This window comes from Balaenoptera borealis (genome assembly GCF_965194805.1).
Source record: "Balaenoptera borealis genome assembly, chromosome: 4".
NCBI lineage: Eukaryota > Metazoa > Chordata > Mammalia > Artiodactyla > Balaenopteridae > Balaenoptera > Balaenoptera borealis.
This window is the reverse complement of record NC_138861.1, coordinates 52397617-52419299: the sequence shown is the minus strand read 5'-3', so window position 1 is coordinate 52419299 and position 21683 is coordinate 52397617. Positions and strand designations below refer to the sequence as shown.

The 21683-nt window shown below is 43.4% G+C and overlaps 2 protein-coding genes across 34 annotated transcripts in view; one reads left to right on the top strand and one right to left on the bottom strand.

Moving 5' to 3' along the window:
* LOC309628258 (NUT family member 2G-like) overlaps positions 1 to 21683 on the bottom strand; it is a 66385-nt gene that overhangs the window by 12229 nt on the left and 32473 nt on the right. The gene's annotated exons all lie outside the window — the stretch shown is intronic.
* The window catches only part of LOC309628287 (uncharacterized protein), a 94799-nt gene continuing 77141 nt past the window's right edge, over positions 4026 to 21683 (top strand). For 20 of the 32 annotated variants that reach the window (XR_014244307.1, XR_014244308.1, XR_014244314.1 and 17 more), the window contains exons 1-2: positions 4033 to 4099; positions 8113 to 8258. Coding sequence is in view for 2 of the 32 variants with exons in the window: in XM_082391196.1 (XP_082247322.1) it covers positions 8256 to 8258; positions 17712 to 17789 (81 nt within the window). In the remaining 30 variants the exon portion in view is untranslated. Of the gene's footprint in view, positions 4100 to 8112; positions 8259 to 17711; positions 17790 to 21683 lie in introns of all 32 variants that reach the window. The other 12 variants (XR_014244329.1, XR_014244330.1, XR_014244331.1 and 9 more) reach the window with 4 other exon arrangements.

The following is a 21683-nucleotide window of genomic DNA, read 5'->3' as shown; positions in this document are numbered from 1 at the left end:
GTCCAACTATGTGCCCACAGTGGAGTGTCACGAGTGAACCCGAAGGATGGGAGGGATGGCAGGGTCTCTGAGAACACACCCCCAGCCTATAGGCTTACCTCCTTCTGAAGCCATCCTGCAGGCTTGGGCACGGACTACTGCTGCCTGGTAGCCTCAATGAGAAAAGTCAAGACCAGGACCCAGAGAGTGACCTGCTTCAGCAGACGCTCAGGATCCAAGTGAAGGAGGGGCAGGTTTGAATCATAAAAGTAGAATGTGGCTGAAACGTTCTGCAGTGGGGGAGGGGCAGAGGGCACGTGGGTCTGGGTAGGGTGGGGGTGGGGAGACATTCCACGAGGGCTCTGGCAGGTAGGCAAGAACCGGAAGTTCCTTCCATCTCACACAGTGGCAACACAATTGGCGTGGGCCTCTTTACGCACTTTATAGACTGTTTTTTTGATTCACGGCACCGAGGTTGGACTTGACGGTCCCTTCCTTTCACTTCTTTTTCCATCAACCTAGTTTTGTGTCCCTCAACACACTCTGCTTCCTACCTGGCTCTTGACTTACTTCAACAGAGACTAGACTTCCTGAACAAAATTCAGAACTGTTAGTCTGATAAACACTTGGGTATTTATGGCCACATGGAACTGAGTATTTGAAATTAGGATTGTCTCAGCAGATCCAGTGTCTTTGACTGCTGTATGTACATCACTCCTAAGGGAGTGGTCCTTGTGCTCCAACCAACATCCAGCAGGACCAGCCTTACTAATGATCCTTTGTGCTGGAAAGCCCCCGTCCATCAAAACACCGTCATGCAGCCCCCATGTCCAAGACCAGAATTCACTAAATGTCTTTCTCATAGTATTCCATGGTTGTAAAACATTTAGTTTTGTACCTTTTAAATGATTTTAGTATAATATTTTAAGCGAGCAACACCTTCTCATGGTTCAAAATTAAATTGTGCAAATTGGAATATGCAGTGGCGAGTCCTCCTCCCACCTCTTTCCCCTGTCAACCCAATCCTCTTTCCCGGAGGAAACCAGTGTTATCTCTTTCACTAAAATCTTCCCAGAGATACGTCATGCAACTAAAAACGAAGGCAATCTGTTTTCATTTTTAAAAATGCCTTCATTTTTTTTCTAGTTGAAAATTCATATATGTTCCTATATATCTGAGGATATTTTCAGTGATTGTCTTTGTACGGGTATCGTGGCTCCTCTGTTTCTGCACTAGATTCCTAGAACAAGAATTTCTAGTCTCTTAAATTTCAAAGCACCTGAAAGAATAGGGTGGCTCGATCTAGTAAAGAAAAGTAACAAATGCCTAACTGAATTTGACTTTTGAATTTCACATAAACAATGAATTCATTTTTAGTACAACTTTGTCCCATGCAACATTTTGGACATAGTTTTACTGCAAATTCTTTCCCTGTTTATCTGAAATTTACATTTAACTCGAAATCTGTATTTTATCTGGCAACACTACCAAAAAATCAGAACATACTAAGCTATTCTCAGTTACTCATCCTTATGACAAAGAGAACTTGGAGTGACGAGACTCAAGTGTGCACCTTGGCTCCAACAGAAAACACAACTGTAAACATACACAAAATCTGCAGGCTCTTTGGATGAAATGGATTTGGAAGAGCCATCCGATAGCACTGAACACCTTGGCTTAGTAGGGGTAAGGACAGAAGTAAGGAACAAGAAGGCAGAAAATCTTCTTCTCTTTCCTTATGTTTAAGGGACTAAACATCCTAGAGCCCTGGTTTTTCTAGGTGTTAAAAGTCCACTACCCATGAGATGGATGTGCACCTTGACACAATGCCAAGAGTTTATCCACCAGTGTCCAATCCCCATTCAGACAAGCCCACTTCCATCGAAATCCTAGCCTGCAAGCCCTGCTTACAAGTTTGTTCATTTCCTGTCTGCATTACATACACTTGCTCTTTACAATCTAGGCTCATCATTGCATATGGCCCCATCTGCATGGGAATCATGGTAGCATTCCTTTTACAAAACTTGTTGGATTATGATTTTCATATTGAGAATCCATGTCAGTCAGTTTACCACTATCAAAATGATATGAAAGAGTATTCGTGTTTTGTGTCGTGAGAAGAGAGGACTGTTAGGAAACTTGTCAAGGGAGATGAAGGCTGAAAACCTCAGAGGATGGCAACCAAATCTCTTGGGAGACGAGATTCTCTCACTGCTGTAGCTGCAGTAGAACTCCAACTGATTGTGGGGTGTTGGGGAAGGAAACAGAGGTTTAGAAGGACTGTTCCACAGTGTGAAAAAGACTCCTGTTGGTGTTTAAGAAGTTCCTTGCCCCTGGTCAGGAAAAACTGACTCAGAAGAAGATGAGAAGATAAGGTGAGAATATTTCAAGCAACATCATGGTGAAACTTTATATCTAAAGAAACTTGAGACATAAAGTTTCTAAATGAACTTTATATCTAAAGAAACTCCTGTCGGGGACTGAAAAAAATAAACAGTTTGGGAATATCGCTCAGTACTGGAGCTTTTACAATGAAGGAAAACGCATATGATTTTCAACCAATAACTTCATACTAGAGGGATGGTGAGGCAAAATATTGCACCCAGGTACTCGAGAAAGGCAGGCTTCCTTGTTGCTTCCTCCCTTTGTTCAGTCATTCAACCAATTATTTACAAGATTCTCACTCATAATTCTGATACAGTATTTGAAGGACTCTTCTCAAGGCCACTGATACAAAAATTGCACTGTGCAAAAATTAGCCAGTCCCAATTCTGCAATCACTTTTGTAATACTTCAAAATCCTACACCCCAGAGACAGAGATCATGAAATTAGCCCAAATGTAATTTGGGAAGAGCAGTCACAGAAGGGAGTATCTAAAAGTCCTTTGGATCATGATCTCTGACTATTCCTGCACAGAGGCTGGGGGCAGGCATTGACTACTGAGAAAAAACAACTCTGGACATGCATCACAAGCCTCAGAAGACAGTTCATCTTCCACTCAATCACGAAACATTAAAGAAACGAAGAGATACCATGTTTGTGTCTGGTGGAGTTTTCAAGTCTGTGCACTTGGAGGCGCTTAGTGCTGTTAGATGTGAGGGGTCTTCAGAGGCATCCTGTTGAGTGAGAAATGCTCTAATCTTGCAATTGACCAGAAAGAGGATCTGATGATTCAAGTTTCTTTGGGAAGTATTACAAAGTCAGGTCAGTAAGTTGATCCCGCTACTATTTTTGTTGTTGTTGTTGTTTTTAATGCCAACTGAAAGTCTGCAAGATATTACAAAAAAGGAGGGAGGGAAAGGAAAATTGTTCCCATACTACCTGCTGTGTTGAAATTGGCCCAGATCGTCCACTCTCTCTCAAAGTTATTAAAAAAAAAAAAAAAACCGTACAAAGGAAACACCTGTGAATCAACATTTATTGAAAAACCTCCATGTATTAAATACACTGAGAAAAAATATTCTAGTAGAGTAAATGCGTTTGGAAAAACTCTAGGAACGGAGTCAGGAGACAGTATCTTAAGAGTGTTTCCCAGGTCTGAATTCTTTGCTAGAATTGTTCTTTAACGGAAACTTCAGGCTTGCTAGGAAAAAGGACCTACTGTTTTTTGAAAGGCATAAACAAGAACCAAGGAACTGCAGTCCAAAGGGCATGAAAGCACTTGCCCCAATTGGAGGCTACTGTGCTTAGAGCGGAGCTCTCCAGAACTCTTTGTAGCTAAGTGCATGGGTTCCACGTGTGCAATAGAAAAATCACGAGTGCACATCTCACAAGAGCTGGTTTTAAGAAGAGACCAGCACGAAAGTTCCCGGCGAGGAGCGTCGCCAGAGACGATCCTCAGCGTGCCCGACACTCCATTCCTGTCCTCTCCTCTCCAGCAGAGAGCTGCCGGAGCAGGTCCCCGCGCGCCCCGCGCCTGCACGCCTGCGCACGCCCACTGGGGCGGGGCTCTCGGGCACGCGGACCGCCGTCCTCCAACTGCTCCTGGCATCTGTTGGGGCAGTCGGCTCCGGAAGACAGGAGCGCATGCGCGAGCGCGGAGGGTGGGGCCCCAAGGGCCGTCCGGCGGGGGCGGGGCCTGTCATGGCAGCCTCGAGAATCAATTCCAGGAACCCTGAGGTAAGGGGTACGGGGATTTTGACCCCTCAGGTGTCACCGCTCTGCGCTGTTGTTCACCCTGTGGGTTATTTGTGCCCTTGTCCGTGTAAGGAGACTCCCCACAATGTGGATTCACGCCCCCATAGAGCTCGATTCCCTTGAGGGGTTTACCTCAGGGTTATTGGCCCCACTGGGGAGCCGGCTGCATGAAGGGTTCAGCGATTGCGAGGCCTACAGTGGGGGGGAAATAGTGTGTGTGAGCTATTAAACAGGTGCCCAGGTGCCGTTCTAGGCTGCGCGTTCTGAAGAGTACAAAAGCTAGAGGGACGTTCTTGCGAGTTGAAAACCCTCATCTGGTTCCAAAGGTGTAGCTCAGGTGATTGGAAAATGAGTGAAGAGCGAAGGAACACACTCATGGTTTCACTAGTGTCTTCCTTCTTATCATAAAAACATCAATCAACACTTATGTCCAACCTGCATTCTTTTGTCAGTGATGGGAGCAACTTTGCTGAATGTGGTAATAAACATGTATTTGTAGTCTGATGTCACATCATGATTGATTTGCAAGCATAGATGGGGTCTGTACATATTTAATTGGTTGGTGGGAATCTGATATGTAGTCAAGTGTGTGGGTTGGTTTTGTCTGTGGATGTTTGTGTTTGAAGGGAGGTCGTGCCTGTGTTTTTGTGAGAGCGTGTAAGAGTGAGTGTTGTACTTGGAAGGTGTTGAGATGTGACGCAGGCATACTCAAGGAGTTGGTGGTTAGGTGTTTGTAATTAGGTGTTTGGGGAATATGTTTACATGTGTTTTTTTCACCCATGAATTTGGGGATTTATGTGTGTCTAATGGTGGATTTGGAAGGATTATCTGCATATGCATAAGGGCAATGTCAGGAAAAGTAGTGGTGTATATTACTTTGGGTGTCCAGTCTGTTTATTTTGTATATTTGGGGAATGTAGGATGATCATTTGTGTATTCAGGGCATGTTGTATGGTTATGGGGTGTTTGTGTGTGTGCATTTTCAGGAGCTGTCTATGTATATTTGGATGTGTAGAGGGCAAGTCTGTGGCTATTTTATGGGACTGGTGGATGTGTATATGTAGGTATGTTGTGTTTGTATGATTGTGTATTCTGCAAGATGGCAGAGTTAGTTCTGTGTGAGAGGTTGGGAATGTGGGGTTATGTATATGCCGGTAGTGTGGTACTGTATGTGTATTTGGAACAAAGGGCATATAGGGTGATATTATTGCATATTTGTAGTGTACTGGGTAATTGTGGTTCTATTTGGGACTTGTGGAGAGTTATGTGTTAAATGAGTTTGTGTGTGTATTCAAGGGGCATGGCCACTTGGAGGAATATTTGCTGAGGCTGTGCATTTGTAATTTTCAGTAGGAGCCTCTTAAGCTTATGTATTTTGGGAAGTGAGTATATGTGTATCCGATAAAGAGGTGGGGTTCTATGTTTCTACAGGGAAGTTGGACAATTGCATTTCTATGTATTAGAAATATGTGATACGGGTATTTGTGAGTACTTGCATATGTGTGAGCTGGCTCCTAATAACTAGGGATCATTTGATAGATGGAAGTTGTTTCATAAATGGTTTGCTGGAGATACTTCCATGTATCTTACTTGTGTATTCTAATCTGTGTGTGTGTCCATCATCAGGTTCATGCATTATCAAAGTTTGTTCATAAGGTATGGAGTTGTTAGGAGTATTCAAAGTGTATATCTTTGGAGAATGCTAGGGTGTTTATACATGTGTTTGGTAGGAGTAAGAGGTGGTCTGTCTCTATATTCAGGGTGAGGGTAGAAATATATATATATAAACACCCACACACACATACGCAGTTTATATGTTGGGGTGGTGGCGGGGAGCTTGTATTCTGGAGAGGTAGCATAACGTATAGTGTTTGGGAGGGGATCTGTATGTTCAGGGCTTGGGAATATTTGCATGTGTGTGTCCATAGGTGTGTGAGAATTGTGTATGTATATTAGTAAGACTGCAGAGGTTGTTGGTGTTTTTCTGTTTTGAGTGTGTCTGAGCATTTGGGGTGTATACTCATGAGTAGTTTGTGGGTGTGTGTATTTGTGATTTGTGAGTATATCAGGAGGCTTAGAGTCCTCTATGTGTCTATTTCCAAATGTAATGCCTGAAGAATTGAGTGGTGTTGCTTGTATGTGTGTTCTCAGTATTAGTGAGGTGGACTTATATGTACAGTTGACCCTTGAACTACACACGTTTGAACCACACGGGTCCACTTATAGTGGATTTTTTTTCCAGTAAATACTACAGGACTACTACATGATCCATGGATGCAGAACCACTGCATGGAGGGTTGGCGCACTAACCCCCAAGTTGTTCAAGGGTCAGCTGTATTTGATAAGTATAGGTTATTTGTGGCTGTGTGTGTTTTTGAGTTCCTGGGGCTTCTGGGGTATGTATTCTGGGGGATGTGAGAGTTTAGTTTGTGTGTTTGGAAACCAGTAGACGGTGTAGGTTATGTGTGTGTGCAGGAATCCTGGAGTATATGTATTTTAGGGCTGTGGGACTGCATATGGATCTTTTTTGGGTTGCACGTGAGACAGTTGTGTACTTGGTGAGCCTGCGTGTTTAGGTACTCAGTGTGTACATCTGGATGGCATATTGGTTGCACATGTTTGTTTTCAGGCCCATGTTGTGCGTGTATATATAGTTGTGCGAGTGGAATGTGAATATTCAGGGTGAGTAAGGTTTCGTCTGTAAAAATTTAGATAGTAAGAGGTGGTCTGTTTGTGTATTTATTCAGGGTGAGGGTAGAAATGTTCGTGTGTGTTCAGGATATATATATATATATGTATATGTACAAACACATATGTGTATGTGGTATCCTTTTGGTTCTATATCTGTGGTGGGAGTTGAGGGTTCTACTTGGGGTGTAAGTGGATTGTGTGCACAAATTCATAGGAAAAGGTATGGGATGTGCTGGAACTGGTTCATACTATCTTGGGATAGTCAATGGTGCATATCTCTTCCCAGCTCTGTGTTCAGTGATGTCAGGTGGGTAGCTTGAAATTGGTCATGCTGGGAATATTTATACCATGTAGATAGCATAAGTGAAGTCTTTCCCACCTTTCTCAGAGAGTTTTTTAGCACTTACCAGCAGACCACTGATGTGCGTGTTTGGATGTATGTATGTATGAAGCAAGAATATTTGGGCATCGGTGGGTACGTATGGGACACCCATGTGAATTGTGAGTGGGGCATCTGGGGCTATGGGCCCCTGTATATGTGCATTGACCCTGGTAATTGTGAATCATTGCATTGCTCCTATCAGGTTGGTCTGTTCTTTAGGGCCAAAGAATCCCCATAAATGTTGTAGATTCCCAGTAGAAATCATGCAGACGGATACAGGGGTGTCTATACCTTAGGCAGGTGGACACTCCTTCAGCATTTGTGTGGTCCTAGCATCTGGGTCCCTAGAAGGGGGGGCCTGGTGGACAGATGGCCATGCAGAGCAGAACCTTCACAGGTGTGTTGTTGGCGTGACAGGCAGCAGTCAGAAAGTCACGTGGCTTCCTGGATAGGAGGTCAGATGACCAAGGGCTCTCCCAGGAAAATACCCTGAGAATCAGTTGGACAGCTACAGGCGTTACTGGCTCCTCTGGGGCACAGCTGACGTGCAAGGACACCCTCCACATGGGGTCCAGAGCCACGTGTCCCTGAGCCCAACTGCCCCAGGGTGGTGGGAACTGTTGCGTATCAGGCTGGTCAAGTGTATCACTAGGTCTCAACCAACCTGTCTCCATGGAAACCTAAGTCCTCAGGGATAGGCAGGACCTCTAGGGATCAGTGAGCTGACAAGGACAGGGGTGGGGAGGCTTTGTCCCTGAGGGAGAGTTGGGGACTGAGACATGGAGAGCCTGGGGAGTCCCACTCTGAGGAGATATGGCTCTGATGTTCCCAAACCCTTTAGCCATGTTCTCTGTTCTTTTCTAAAGGCTCAAGATGCTTCTAGCAGTGGGAAGCTTCTCTCAGTTTCATGTTTCTCTGATAGGATGAACTGACCCTTTAATTCACTATTCCACATCGAGCTGCAGACCCATCAGATGGAACCATGTAATCACTGTGGCCACCAGCTGACCCCACAGCCACCTTGTGCCTCCCTTGGACCCACCCAGGAATTTCTGAGCCTTCTTTATGGTGAGTCTTGTGGCCTTTTCTCCCTCATTGTGAATCCTCCTGCCAATAAAACATGCTGTGAATGTTAACAAAAGGAAACCTCAACTAGAACTGGAGTCTGGAAGGCCCGTAGAGGGAGCTCTCATGCCGTGTCACTCATCATCCATTACCCCAACAGGAAGAGGTCATTTAGTGACCCCAAACAGGAAGTGCAACCACTTTACTACCCCAGCTGGAGGAGGGAAGACTTCCTTCCTGGCCAGCAACAAGAAATAGAAAATAGAAATAGCTAATAGAGAATTCCGCAGTTTAGCCAATGAGAAGCCATTGTCACCTGAAGTTTCACTTTCCTCCAGTGAACTTTCATTTTTTCCCTTGATGATGACTTTCTTTCCTTGTCCCACCCTCTTTACTTTGAAAGCCTTCTGGGACTTCCCTGGTGGTCCAGGGGCTAAGACTCTGCTCTTCCAATGCACGGGGCATGGGTTCGATCCCTGGTCGGGGAACTAAGATTTCCACATGCCATGTGGCGTGGCCAAAAAACAAAAAGCCTTCCATGTTGTGTAACCCGTTGGAGTATCTCCCTTTCTGTCAGTTGAGATGCTGCCTGATTCATGAATCGTTTAATAAAGCCAATTTATTCAAAATTCAAAGTAAATCTTCAAATTTACTCAGTTAAATTTCGTGTTTTAATACATTGGTGGCATTCAGAGGTGGCCGCTAACAGTTTCATATGTATCCCTCCAGAAATGTTCTGTATCAAAATATGTATGTGCACTTTTCTAAGATCCACTCTTATGATTCCTCCTGCTAACAGGATGATTTTATGATTAAATGCTTATCTTTTTAAAAGGAAAAAGATAAATATATTGGTGGCAGTGATGGGATCTGAAGCAAATTTCTGATAACATTTGGGACAAGGAGAAACAGGTGTGGTGCCCACAACTCCTTTGAGTTCACTGTCTTTCTTGCCATTCCTGAAGGTTGTTGGTAAGCTCCTCTTGGTTTGAGCTCCATTCTCTTTGATTGAGTTTGTGCTCGCAATCTAATTGGCTTTCCTTTACAGGGCAGGTCAGTTTGGCTGGTAGAGGATTCTCCCTGAGGCCAAACCCCTAGCCTTTCAGATGGAAATTCCCAGGGCACAGTAACATCTCTTGGTTATTGCCAGTATATTTTGGAGTGGGAAACCCTAGCCCCTAATTTTGTTCCCTGGATTCCACATTGGGCACTGCTGGCAGTGTAGTCTGCACTTCCCCATCTGTTTGGAATCAGCCCTCAGTTTCCATGCTTGGAACTGTCGGTGGCAGCTATAGTTCTCCATTTTGTTTGGCATCAGTTTGCAGTCCCCATTCCTTGGGATTTGCTGGTTGGATCTTTTTCCTCAGTCCAGGGATCCCTGGGAATTGGTGGTGGTGCATACCAGGCCTTCTTTTGGCCAGGACATAGTGACATCTCTTTGTTACTGCTGATATATTAAGGCGCAGTTCTTTTGTGTGTTCTTTTGGGTTGACAAAGGCTAGCTAAGGAAATGAGATCCTTTATCACCAAAGAGTTGAGAATGCCAGCTTCTGGCACACCTGCTTATTTTATATTTGAGAACTATGGTCCTGGAGGCTGTAGATATTTAGAAAGATGGCAAAATTATACTAATATTGATCTAGAATTACAATGGTCATTGTGGGGAATGTTCCAGTTAGACAAGATTGTTCATTTAAGGAAAACACTAGAGAGCAAGGGTTCCCAAATTGGACAGGGAGAATGAGAGGCCTGCTTTAGTTGGTATGTAAAAGTTTACAGAAGGTTTCAAGATTCCAAAATAGCTTCGTTTAGAGACTTAGAACAAAAAGCTAATGAAAAATTGAAGAGACAAAAGGTACCTGAAACAAAAGACCATAGGACGGATGTGACTGCAGATTGAACTCCTACTGTCCCCCCCTTTCCTTTTTCACCTGAGTACTCTTGTTTTACTCATTATCTGTCTGAAATACTTTTCTATTCCCAAGAGAATATTTAACAATTGCCATTTAAAGTAAAACTACCTGAGGTTGCAGGTGAGCCCCCTCAGGTGTCCTTTACCCCTTGGTCAAAGACTGAACTGAGAGCTATAGTCAAAGAATTCTCTAAACCTAGGGAGGAACCCCCAACATTTGTTTGAAGAATTTGGAGTCACTGTCACGGCCTATGTCCCCAAACTGCTAGATCTTTTTCCGCTTGTACACATGTTGGTAGGACTGGGGGAAGCCCCAGAATGGACGCGGGAAGCAAAATGACATAATCCCTAGGATGATATTCAAGATCCTCGACCTAAAAAGGCTTGCAGAATAACAACTAACCTTTTATAAGCTATTCCTAAAATCTTCCCTGCTCACACTTGGTCTATTATTAATAGACCTATAGGCCTAATAATGATTGGTCTATTATTCACTCATACAAACAAAAGAGGGGTGAATCTGTGGAAGACTTTAGAGCCAGTTTGTAGGCTCTCTTTTTACAGCATTTGGGGTTCCAAGCAATAAAAAGGCCACTCAGCCTACTTTAACTGCCCTCTTTGTAAATGGATTATCTTCTGAGATTAATGGATTGATAAAAGGGCAGAAAATAGGCTGGGAGGCTGTAGGCCTGACTGAACGCCTGACTGTAGCTGAGCATTTTGAAAGGACCTTGGAGTAAGATCACAAACAGAAATCCACCAAGCTCATAGCCTTACAGTTACAACAGCTCTAAGGCAAGAGACACAAAATAACACCTAGGCCTCCCTCATTACAACCTCCTAGGGGTCCATGATCAATTCGATGACCCAAAGTTGATGTTTCATTTGTAATCAGTGAGGACACTGGGAAAAAAGGTGTCCTCATAGGTCCTATGCAAACTCTTCACAAATGCTCTCATATCTGTCTCAGAGGGAGGGCCCCCCCATGACCCTCTCCCCTAGTTGGCAGAACTCCAGAGGTTCTCTGGTAAATGATTGCGAGCAATTACCTTAAACAGCCCAGAGGAAAATAGAATGAAAATTAATGAAAAACTGCCAAATTTTAGTTGATACTGGAGCTATGCTTTCTACTTTAAACCCCACTCTCATATTCTACTTTGAAATCTACATTAAACCCTAACCCTGACTGTAAATGTAATTACCTAACCCTTTAACACCCTAGCCCTAGCCCTAGCCCTAGCCCTAACCAGATCTGTGCTTTCTACTCTAAATCCCACCCTCAAAGAACAACAGGTCCCTCTGAGTCAAGAGAACGTTTCCATAGTGGGAGTACCTAATAAAGTTCAGAGAGAATTTTTATCTCAACCAAGATTCCTTTTTGCTATGCAACATAGCCCCAGTTAATCTATTCGGTAGAGATCTCTTTTCTAACTTAAAAGGGCCAGTACATTTTGCCTCCAGTGGAGATCTCACCTTAAAGTTTCCTGATCAACCTGAACCTGATTATTTATGTTCCTTACAATCTGTCCTGGACATAAAAGAGGAAGTTCAGCACAAGTTCCCTAATTTGATGGAGATGCCTGAAAATTTGGGGGCTACTTCCGACAGTGTTAACATCAGAAGAATAAAAAAATGCAAACCTATAAAGATTCAGATAGATGTAGCTAAACCTCTCCCTAGGTTTCCTCAACAACTATTAAAGCCTGCGGTCGGTCATACAAGGTCTCACAGCTCTTGTAGAAGACTTAATTTCCCGGGAGGTAGTCATTCCTGTACTCGTCCCTGCAGCATGCCAGTCTTGCCTGGTTGGAAACCTGGCAGGATGGCGATTTGTCCAGGACTTGGGAGCTGTTAATAAAAATAGTTATTCCCTGTTTTCCTGTTGTTCCAAACCTAGCCACCCTTCTGTCACAAGTTTCAGCTGACTTGGAATGGTGTACTGTTGGAGACCTTTGTTCACCTTTCTTCAGCATCCCGGAGACCCAACAGCCAATATCTATATGCCTTTACTTGGAACAATCAACAATATACCTGCACTTTTATGCCTCAAGGGTTCACTGGGACCCCTTCTTTTTTCTCCCAAGTACTTCACCAAGATTTAAGTACCCTCTAGTTCCCTGAGAAATCCACCTTTTTACCATATGGAGATAACCTCCTGCTGTACTCAGCTACTGTAAAGATTCCATAAGGCATGTATAAAAGATTCCATTTATTTGCTGCAACAGTTAGCTGAGAAAGAACACGAAGGAAAAATTACAATTATCTCTAGACACTGTTCATTACCTAGGACATAATCTAAGCACTGAAGGAATTCAGCTATGTCCAGAGAGAATTCGGCTGATACAGGAACTTCCTAGACTCACAACTAAGTGCTAGGCTAGCATTGTGGATTTCTAGGTTTAGCTGGTTATTGCAAGCTCTGGGTTCCAAATTTTTCTCTGTTACCTCTTCCACTCTATGAACTTATTAAAGATTTAGTTCCTGAATCCTTTGCTTGGGAAGATAAACATAAGCAGGCTTTTATAAGGCTAAAACAAGCACTGCAAGAGCTGCCTGCCTTAGGGTTACCCAAATGATCAGGTTCAGGTTGATCCGGAAACTTTAAGGTGAGATCTCCACTGGAGGCAAAATATATTAGCCCTTTTAAGTTAGCAAAGAGATCTCTACCTAATAGATTAACTTGAGGTTATTCAAAACCTTTTACTTGATTTGTGCATGAATGGCATAATCAGGCCCCGCGGAACTATGTGAGCATGGTAGTAAACATAGGCCTATTGCCTATTATAGCATGCAACTTGAGTCAGTTGCTTATGCCTATCTCAGTTGTCTTAAGGTTATAGCCACAACTGCAAATTTAGTGGAAGCCTTGGCAGATTTGACTCTAGAAAATGAAGTTTATTTGCAAACTCCACACATTGTCCACAGTCTTCTTAACTCTGAATTGACAACATTTCACTGCAAGTGTCACTAGCTTCACTTCCTGTGAAATCCTGCTTTCACCACCTAATCTTTATCTTAAACTTTACAACGTTCTCCATCCTGCTACACTACTACCTCTGTCTCACAAAGGTGAGGACCATGACTGCAGGGTAACAGTGTCCCATGGGAATTCCCTGGTAGTCCATTGCTTAGGACTCCGAGCTTCCACTGCAGGGAGCGCGGGTTCGATCTCTGGTCGAGGAACTAAGATCCCACAAGCCACGTGGCGCAGCCCAAAACAAAAACAAACACAAAACACAAAAACAAAACAAACAAACAGAAAACAATGTCCCCTTTTGTGACCCCGTGTCCTGAGTAAAGATGTTGCCAAGTCCAAGCTTGCTGTGCTTGCCGCACGACAGGCCAATAAGTCGGAGATGAGGTGTTGAGGCAAGGAATATGACTTTATTCGGAAAGCCAGCAGACCGAGAAGACGGCGGACTAAAGTCTCAAAATAACCATCTTATCGGGGTTTGGATGCCAGTTTGTTTTATAGCACAGAGAGGGGGAGGAGATGAGGAGGTAAAGTAAAAGGGCCATAAGTTTTGCGAATATCCCCTGGAATGGCCAGCCTCAGGGAGGGGATGTGTTCATTTCTTCTTAATTGCAGCCATCCACAGGTGGACAGAGTCCGTATGTTTCCCTGAACAAAGGCACTTTGGTTTAACATTCAGGCAGAGGAACAGGATTCCCCGAGGCAGGCCATTATGTACAGACAGTATCCTTTTAGTGAACAAAAGCAGCGGAAGGCAAAGGTTAAAGTAAAAGAAACAGATCCAACGTGTAGTCAGATTTGGCTCCTCCCTGTTCCAATTCCCTACTGTCAATGTCCATTCCACAGTCTTGTGGAAAAAGGGGTGACGGCCCTTCTAATTGCTTCGTCAGATGGAACTTTCTGGGAGTGTCCACCATCGGTGCCAGTGTTCCAAACGTTGTTTTTTTTTTTTTTTGTTCCTCTCTGGAAAGTGTCTCCTTTACACCTGTAGCCTTAAAAAAAAATTCTCAGCCTAAAAGTTGAGAGTTATGATCTACTTGACGGGAATTTTGAGAGCTTCAAGCCTGGGAGGCAGCATCTCAAGTTAAGGAATTTAGCAGTTTTCTATGTATGGGAAGATGCAAGAGTCTGGGCTCACTGAAATCATTCATTTGCTATGTACCTCAGCTACCCGGGGCCTGTATCCTATATTCTCATATCCTGAGTTTTGTCAGGGCTCACCGGCTCACGTTGGAGGGCTGCAATCGCTGATGACTGATGTGTCAGGCAATATTCCATTTCTCAGATCCTCTCCTCTTGGTCAGGATTTTGACCAATATTTGGGAGACATTTCAGGATCAAATTTTGTCCCACGGTGCTGGGAGGCTCATCCCAGGTCAGGGGAGAATTCTTGATATGCCACTCCAGGTGCTAGTTTTTGGACTAGGCCCTATTGATAAGTAAAGATCCTCTGGATCCTCTATCTCATTATGATCCAGGAGACATTTTCCCTTGTTGCTTCCTCCCATACCTAGAATCACACTATTACAATTATTTTATGTTATAAATGTGATCTATTTCCTCAAGATGTTTAGCCATAGAAGTATTGTTGGAGGCCTGGTTACATACTGGGTACTGTAAGAGACACCCATCTTATAAAGTAGACAGGATATAAGTAATGCAGCTAGTAACGTTAACAAAGACACAGTGCAGCAGGGAGACACAAAGAGCAAACAATCTGGAAACGAAGAACAATGATCAGTATAACTACTTGTAATCCAATTGCAATGGCGAGCGACCAGAGGTACCATAACTGATTTAGTGAGCCGTCCGCTGTTTCAGTGTACCAGCAGTGCGTACTTAGACATGCACGGCTTAATCTTTGAGACAAGCATACGCTACTGGCAGGATCAACCAAGTTGAGAGAAAAAGATAAATATTTCAATTCTGCGTACAAGGGTATAATTTAACAAATTACTGTAAGTCATAATTAGTTTAAGGGGAGGGTTTTGCTTACACCTGGAAAACACAGATTCAAAACAGTCATTTTTCAGATAGAAACCATAAAAATTATAACCATAGTCACCAGTTTACCCAGTCATGTGCACCTAATCGTTTTTGTTAACAGCTTTATGAAGCCATCAGGTTTCCCATTAGAATTCTTCAAGATCTTACCCAGTTCGCCTTTATGGTCTGAAAACCAGAAACTTGTATTTATCCGAAGGTCCCTTGTATAAATCTTCTTGAAGAGGAAGCATTTTTGCAGAGGCATCAGAGTGAAACCGTAACTATGTACAATGACGAAAGACTTAAGAAGGCACTTTTTTTTTTTTTTGGGTGTAATCCAGATTTTATTGCTTATTATGTCATTCCATACAACTTTAGGTAAACACGTTGAGGAAATATACTGGGAGTATTAAACAGATGATGGCAATATTGATGAAAATGTTCAAGTGTTTTACATAAGGTAGTAAGAGGCACCGCTGCCACCATCACCCCCCCCCCGCCGAAATTTGTACATTTCGTATAAAAAGAGTAAAAATAGTTCATTGGCATTTAACTAGCATTATTCTTTGTAATCTATGAACCACGATATGTCTGAATAATTTCAGAATCTTCAGAGCAAAACAAAGCATTTTCTTCCACTAGCAGACATAGCAGTTTCAGTTTCTTTAAAAAACAAGCAAACAAATCAGCACAACAAAAACTATACACACAACCCCAAAACAAAAAAGTTGGCATATTCCAGTGGTCCGGAATTTTGACGTTTCTATCGCATTAATTCAAGAAATAAAATGTGATTCAGCATCTAAAAATGAGACAAGCTTCTTCACCATAGTTATACTTACTTTATAACTGAAACGATTTAACTGAAGCCAATGTTAACCCAGCAAAAACCATGGCTATAACTCAAACTGCTCTTTTGATAAAGAAACTTCTTTAAAAGTTAACTGTTCTTTAAAAACTCAGACCCGAGCTGCACAGGTGTAATTGAGGAACCGACAACTGACTCTTCCAGAAACCACAGCAGCAGTTCTAAGTGTTTTTGAAGCTGGGGAGTATATACAGAATCACCGTAAATGGCACATACACATCAGTAACTTCCTGCTAAAACAGCATTTGAAAGACTTCTATGTCTATTTGTACAAAGATGAGTGGGCTGAGACATACATTTGGCTACTTGAAAAGAAACAAAGAGAAGGCACGTTTAAATCTGATTACGATGCAATTGACAAAGTAACGTGGTTACTGCGGTGACATGCAACACTTTCAGATAATAAAGAGAATTCTGACTGGTCACATTTTACCAGGACATACCAAATTTTAGGAACTCCATATAATCTGTAGAATACCTGTATCATTTGGCATACAATGTAACCTAAGAAGATTTATTGCTTATTTGACAACACTTCCCGTGTAATTCAACATACCAAGTCAACCTTATTAGTTAATATCTCTTTGGGGTGTTTCAGGGGCCCTTTGAAGCACCCCAAAGTTAGCTAGAGGTCAAAGGAACTTCATTATAATTTGATTTGGGAAGTTTTGTCCGAAAAATAAGAAAAGGGTTAAAAACAGTCAGGTAGGATCACATGTCACTGTGAAACAATAGTTATTCAGTTAGCCAAAGTACCAACAAAAGATTTCAAAGGCAAGTACAGAACAGATCTCTTAAAAGGTAGAAAAACTTAAAATCTGGTATCAAAAGCAGTCCAAAATCTTAAGAAACCTTGTCTTCTTAACAGAGAGAAAAGCGAAATTCAGGTTTTGCACCAGCTTACTTTTAAAATTTATTTACTCAGTTAAACTTAGTCAATCCTGACCACGTACAGAACTCTTTTTTTTCAGGGTCCACTTTCCATAAAGCTTCTGTCACTTATTTTAGCACAATTCTGACTTTCAAGTGGTCAAATATCTGGAGAGACTAATTTTAGATAGACCTTCCTAAAAGATAAGTATTTTAAAAAGTTCACCTAAAGCTCTTATTTCATTTGCATTTTCTTTCCTTAAAAGTTTCTTCACATCAGGTTATTTCCCTGCTGACAAATTTGCAATAGATATAACAAGATTTTATTCAGCTTATATTAAACCTAGGCACAATAAAAGTATTATACTTAATGTTGATGACTCTAACAGCATGTCTATATTAATTAGATCAACAAACGAACATTAATACCAGGTCTTAATTAATACTAAATATTTCCCAGTTCACGTGAACCTGAAGCTCATTTAGCTCAATTTCTTTTGTATTTAGAATAGTTTGGTTTGTAAGTGCTCACTTTTCTTTAAGCCAATTACATAGAGCTCATCCACAAATCAACCTCAGCAATGTTATCCAAAGACAAAGACACATACAAGGACACAAACATACAGAGACGTCATAGTTGTCATTTCCAAATTTCAGCACGGAGTCAGGTACAGCCATGTGAAACCCATCAGTTTGCAAAAAGAGGTTGGATTCAAATTAGGTTTCTGACAGATGGAAAAAATCAAACTCACTTGTCTAGATGGCTGAATTTTTACAGAAAAGACACTTAGGTTTTTTATTTATCCTTGATAACTCAATTTCTAAATTACTTTACCCTCTTTTAAGAAGATGCATTTTAAAAAGATGGCAGAGATGAGGGTTCCTGAGAAGACCAGAAAGGACATTTGCATCTCAAAGATACAGGCAAGTTATTCCTAGGATGACTTTGTTTCCCCTTTGTTTACTATTTACAAGCCTCTTAAGATAAACTGGGAGGGTTTGGGGAGTGGTATCTATTGGAGAGTCAATCAACTCGTCCCCCACTGTCAAAGTTCCCTGGGGCTCCTGTGGGGAAATTAGAATCGGACGCCTCAGGTCCAAGGGCGTCGCCTGGCCTCTTATAGGTTGTCAGCACAAGGGAAATTGCCCTGCTGTGGAAGTGGCTCCCGGTCCAAATTGGGTGGCCTGTGGAGTCTTAGATGGTGATACTAAATCCGGCTCCTGTGCTCTGGGGGTTAACACAGAAACTTCTATTTGATCCCCGTGGGTAGGGGAAACAGGAGGTGGTGAATATGATGGTGGCATGGGGGGAGGGTGGGCAGTTGGAACAACTGCCGGTGCAGCTTGCTGTTTTGCAAAACACTTCTAACTGCGAGATCCTATAAAAGTTGAGTGAGCCATTCAGGGGCTACCGCCCTTCTGATCCTGTATTTTGGGTCCGCACCCTATTACAATAGTATATCATGTGTTTCTTAGTCATAGGCTCAGGGCTATGTTTCACCCATTTATCTAATATAGGCCCCAAAGGGCTCTCCTTCAGGGTAGATGGAGTATTTCCCGTTTTGTACACCAAAACGCAAAAGACGCAAGCAAACTCTGGCATCAGTGCACACCAAACCAAGACCAAAACCAACGAACCAGTTCCCAAATCGGTTCTGAGGGGGTGTAGTGGTGTAGAGAGCAGCCGTCTGGTCCAGAAGCCCACAGGCAGCTAGGAGGAGCTGTGTTAGTGCAAAGGCTCCGGGACACATAGTCCATTCTCAGCCCAGAAGGAGCAGCCAGGGGGAACCAGTGGGAGGGCTTGACTAATTGACCTTTGTGCCTGCTATAAAGCTTATTGTTTAGCTCTTCGCCAGTAAAATATGGAGGGTTTGTACGTGGCTGCATAAATGGGTCTACCAATGATGGACAAGTGTGGTATTTGTTGCCTCCGAAGTGTGAAGAGACCTAAGGAAGACGAGTTGGGCTTGCTATAGTGTGTTGGGGGGCTGAGTAGTTAACAGCTGAGGTTTAGCTGCAAGAGGAACTTCCTGGCTTTTAGAGGATCAGTTAATGCCCAGAAATGTAATAGTTGTGGACAGCCCTTGAATTTTCTGTGGGGCAGTAGCCCACCTGTATGTTATAGATGGGTCACCAACCATGTTAGGGCCTCATGCACCAATCTCCTCAGGGGCTCTGGATTAGAACATCAGTATAGTGCCAGACGGTGCAAGGGGACACCAGGTCTTGCCAGCAAAGACTGTAGGCAATAGCTGGGCTGTTAAGATAGCCAGTAGGCAGACAGGTTAAAACACACTGGGTGCCTTCTGCAGTAAAAGTAGACTGCAGCAGGGACTCCTCAATAACTGGTACTGAATAGAACATAATAGCTAGATTGTCACAGCAAAGTAATTCCCTGGAGCCCTTTGGATATCCTTAATTAACTGGACAGTGTTGGAAATGGGAGCCTTAATAGTGGGGATCAGCATTGATATTTCAGTAGTTGCTTATAAGGCACCACTTATTAATAGCAGGCTTTAATAGCAGCCAAATGGGGGAATTGAAAAGGAGAAATGGTGTGTTTAATGACTTCTTCTTGTCATAAATTTTGAATTTTGGGCTGCAATCCCACAGCCCCCTGTCATACATGTTATTGGGGGATATTTGCTGTCTTGGGTGGCAGTCTTATGGGCTCCCAATATTCAGCTTCCACCAGGAAGACCAGGGATTTGGGTTTGTTCCACACGGCGTTGCGGTACATCAAGGCTTCCATAGCTGTACCGGGAAAGGGTAGGGCCCAAGGGGCTACCAGCGCTACAAGATTTTTAATAAAGATTGTTTCAGTAGTGACCTTCAGTGGAAGTTGAATGCTTTCTGCTCCCCTGACTATTATGCGTTGTAATCTAACGTGTGGGCCTTGCTTATAATTGAAGGGTTTCCCAGGAAGCAGTGTAATTTGAGCTCCAGTAGTCAATGAGAGCCATAAGAAAAGTTGTTTATGTGTGTCCCAAGGATAATTAGAGAAGTATATGGGCAATTGTCCCAGAGGAGGGCCACGCTCCAGGGATCTGCCAGGTCCCTAAGGCAGAGGCCTTGGCAGAGGTCAGGGTACAGGATTCGGAGAGGTGACAGCTGCCCATCACTCCAGTCTGCTGAAGAGTCTGAGCAAAAATGTCTACCTTGTGCTTGGGCTGTCCCAGGGTTACGTCATTAGGGACCCCGATCTCCAGAGCTGCCAGTACAGGGAGGTCTGTTAGTCATCTCATGAAGGATGGAGCTGTGTGAAGCACCACCCCTTGGTGGAGACCAGTAAGGGTCCCAGAAGTCCCTATATCCCTTAAGGGTCCTCTGTTGGGTTCCTGGCCGATGGGGCAGCGGGGCCCATGTGCCTTTACTGGCAAGCGAGATTTGGGGCTTCAGAAAAATTATCTTTCTCATATCTAGCTACAACATGGATGCAGTCCAATGCCTGTTGTACCGTATCTGACGTTTCTTTGAATTGTAACAGCATGGCTTTATAATTAGGGGGAACACAGTTCTCCCCCTTCCCTTGGACAAATTTTTTCTAGAAAAATTTGCACTTCCATCACGGTATAGTTACATGTCTCTGTTTCTTGTTCATGCTGGTCATCCGATGTTTTGCTGCAATGGATGGTGACAGGGAATACCTGGAAGGGAGTTTTCCTCTTCCCTGACTCATATGCTGCCACTTCCTGTTTAGGGTGTCCCGGTCAGCCTCGGTGGGGTCAAGGGATGATTTGCAACAGCAGCAAGAATTGCAGCAACATAGGAGGCACTTACCTCAGCGGCATTTGCCCGCTCGGGGTGCCATGATGCCCCTGGTAGAGCTGCCTCTGTCACGGGTTAGGGCTGTGTGGGGAACTCATGGATGTATGTTTGGGGTATAGGATGGTTTGGGGTAATAGTAAAGCTGTGTAGAGACTGTGTATGTGTGATCTGGGGAGAGATGAGGGCCCTGAGTGCCTTTATGAGTGTACGGTTGGTGTAGCATGGTGCGGCTGGGTGGTGGGGCTGGTTCTGGGTGTTTTGAGGCTCTGTGTGCAGGCACTTGAGAAGAGGTAGGGGTATGCATTTTAATGCTTTGTGTGTTGGATCTGTGTGTATTCAGAGTATAGGGGTTATACACACGCTCATCCTATAGGGTAAGAGTTTAGGGAGTGTATTTTTGGTGTGGAGGAATTTGCAGAGATTGGGGTTGTCAGTGTAAACTGGGGCTGCTAGCTGTGTGTGTATAATCAGGGGATGTGACAGAGGCTGTTTATGGTATCTCAAGAGGGAGATGGGTGTATGTTTGTATTGGGGGTGTGAGTTCATCATGTGTTGTGGGGGGAGTATTTAGGAGAAGGCTGGAAACCTTGTGTCTCTCTGATGGTATTTTGTGTTTGTCTCAGCTTCTGAGGCATTGTACATACGTGGATGTTCACAGCTGTGGGGGGACTGTATGTGTTATATTTGGATTTTGGGGGTTGTGTCTTATATTAAGAAGTATGTGAGTTTGGTTTGAATGTATTTGGCTATTGTTGAAGGGTTTGTGTGTTTGCATTGGGGGGTTATATGGGGTTGGGTGGACTTTTGTGGGATATGAGGATTTCGGTGTTTGATTATCGGGGGCCGTTGGGGGTGTGTTTTTGTATTCAAGACTGTGGCTGTGATTTTATTGGGGTTTGTAGTGCATGTATATTGGAGCAGGAGGGTTCTGGGCACACAGGCATCTGCTTATAGGTAGGGAGTTTGTGTGTTTGAGGATGTTTGGAGCTCTGTGGGGCTGTGTGATGGTGGCACAGGCGACTGTGGGCAGGTGGAGTGTGTGTTGGGCTG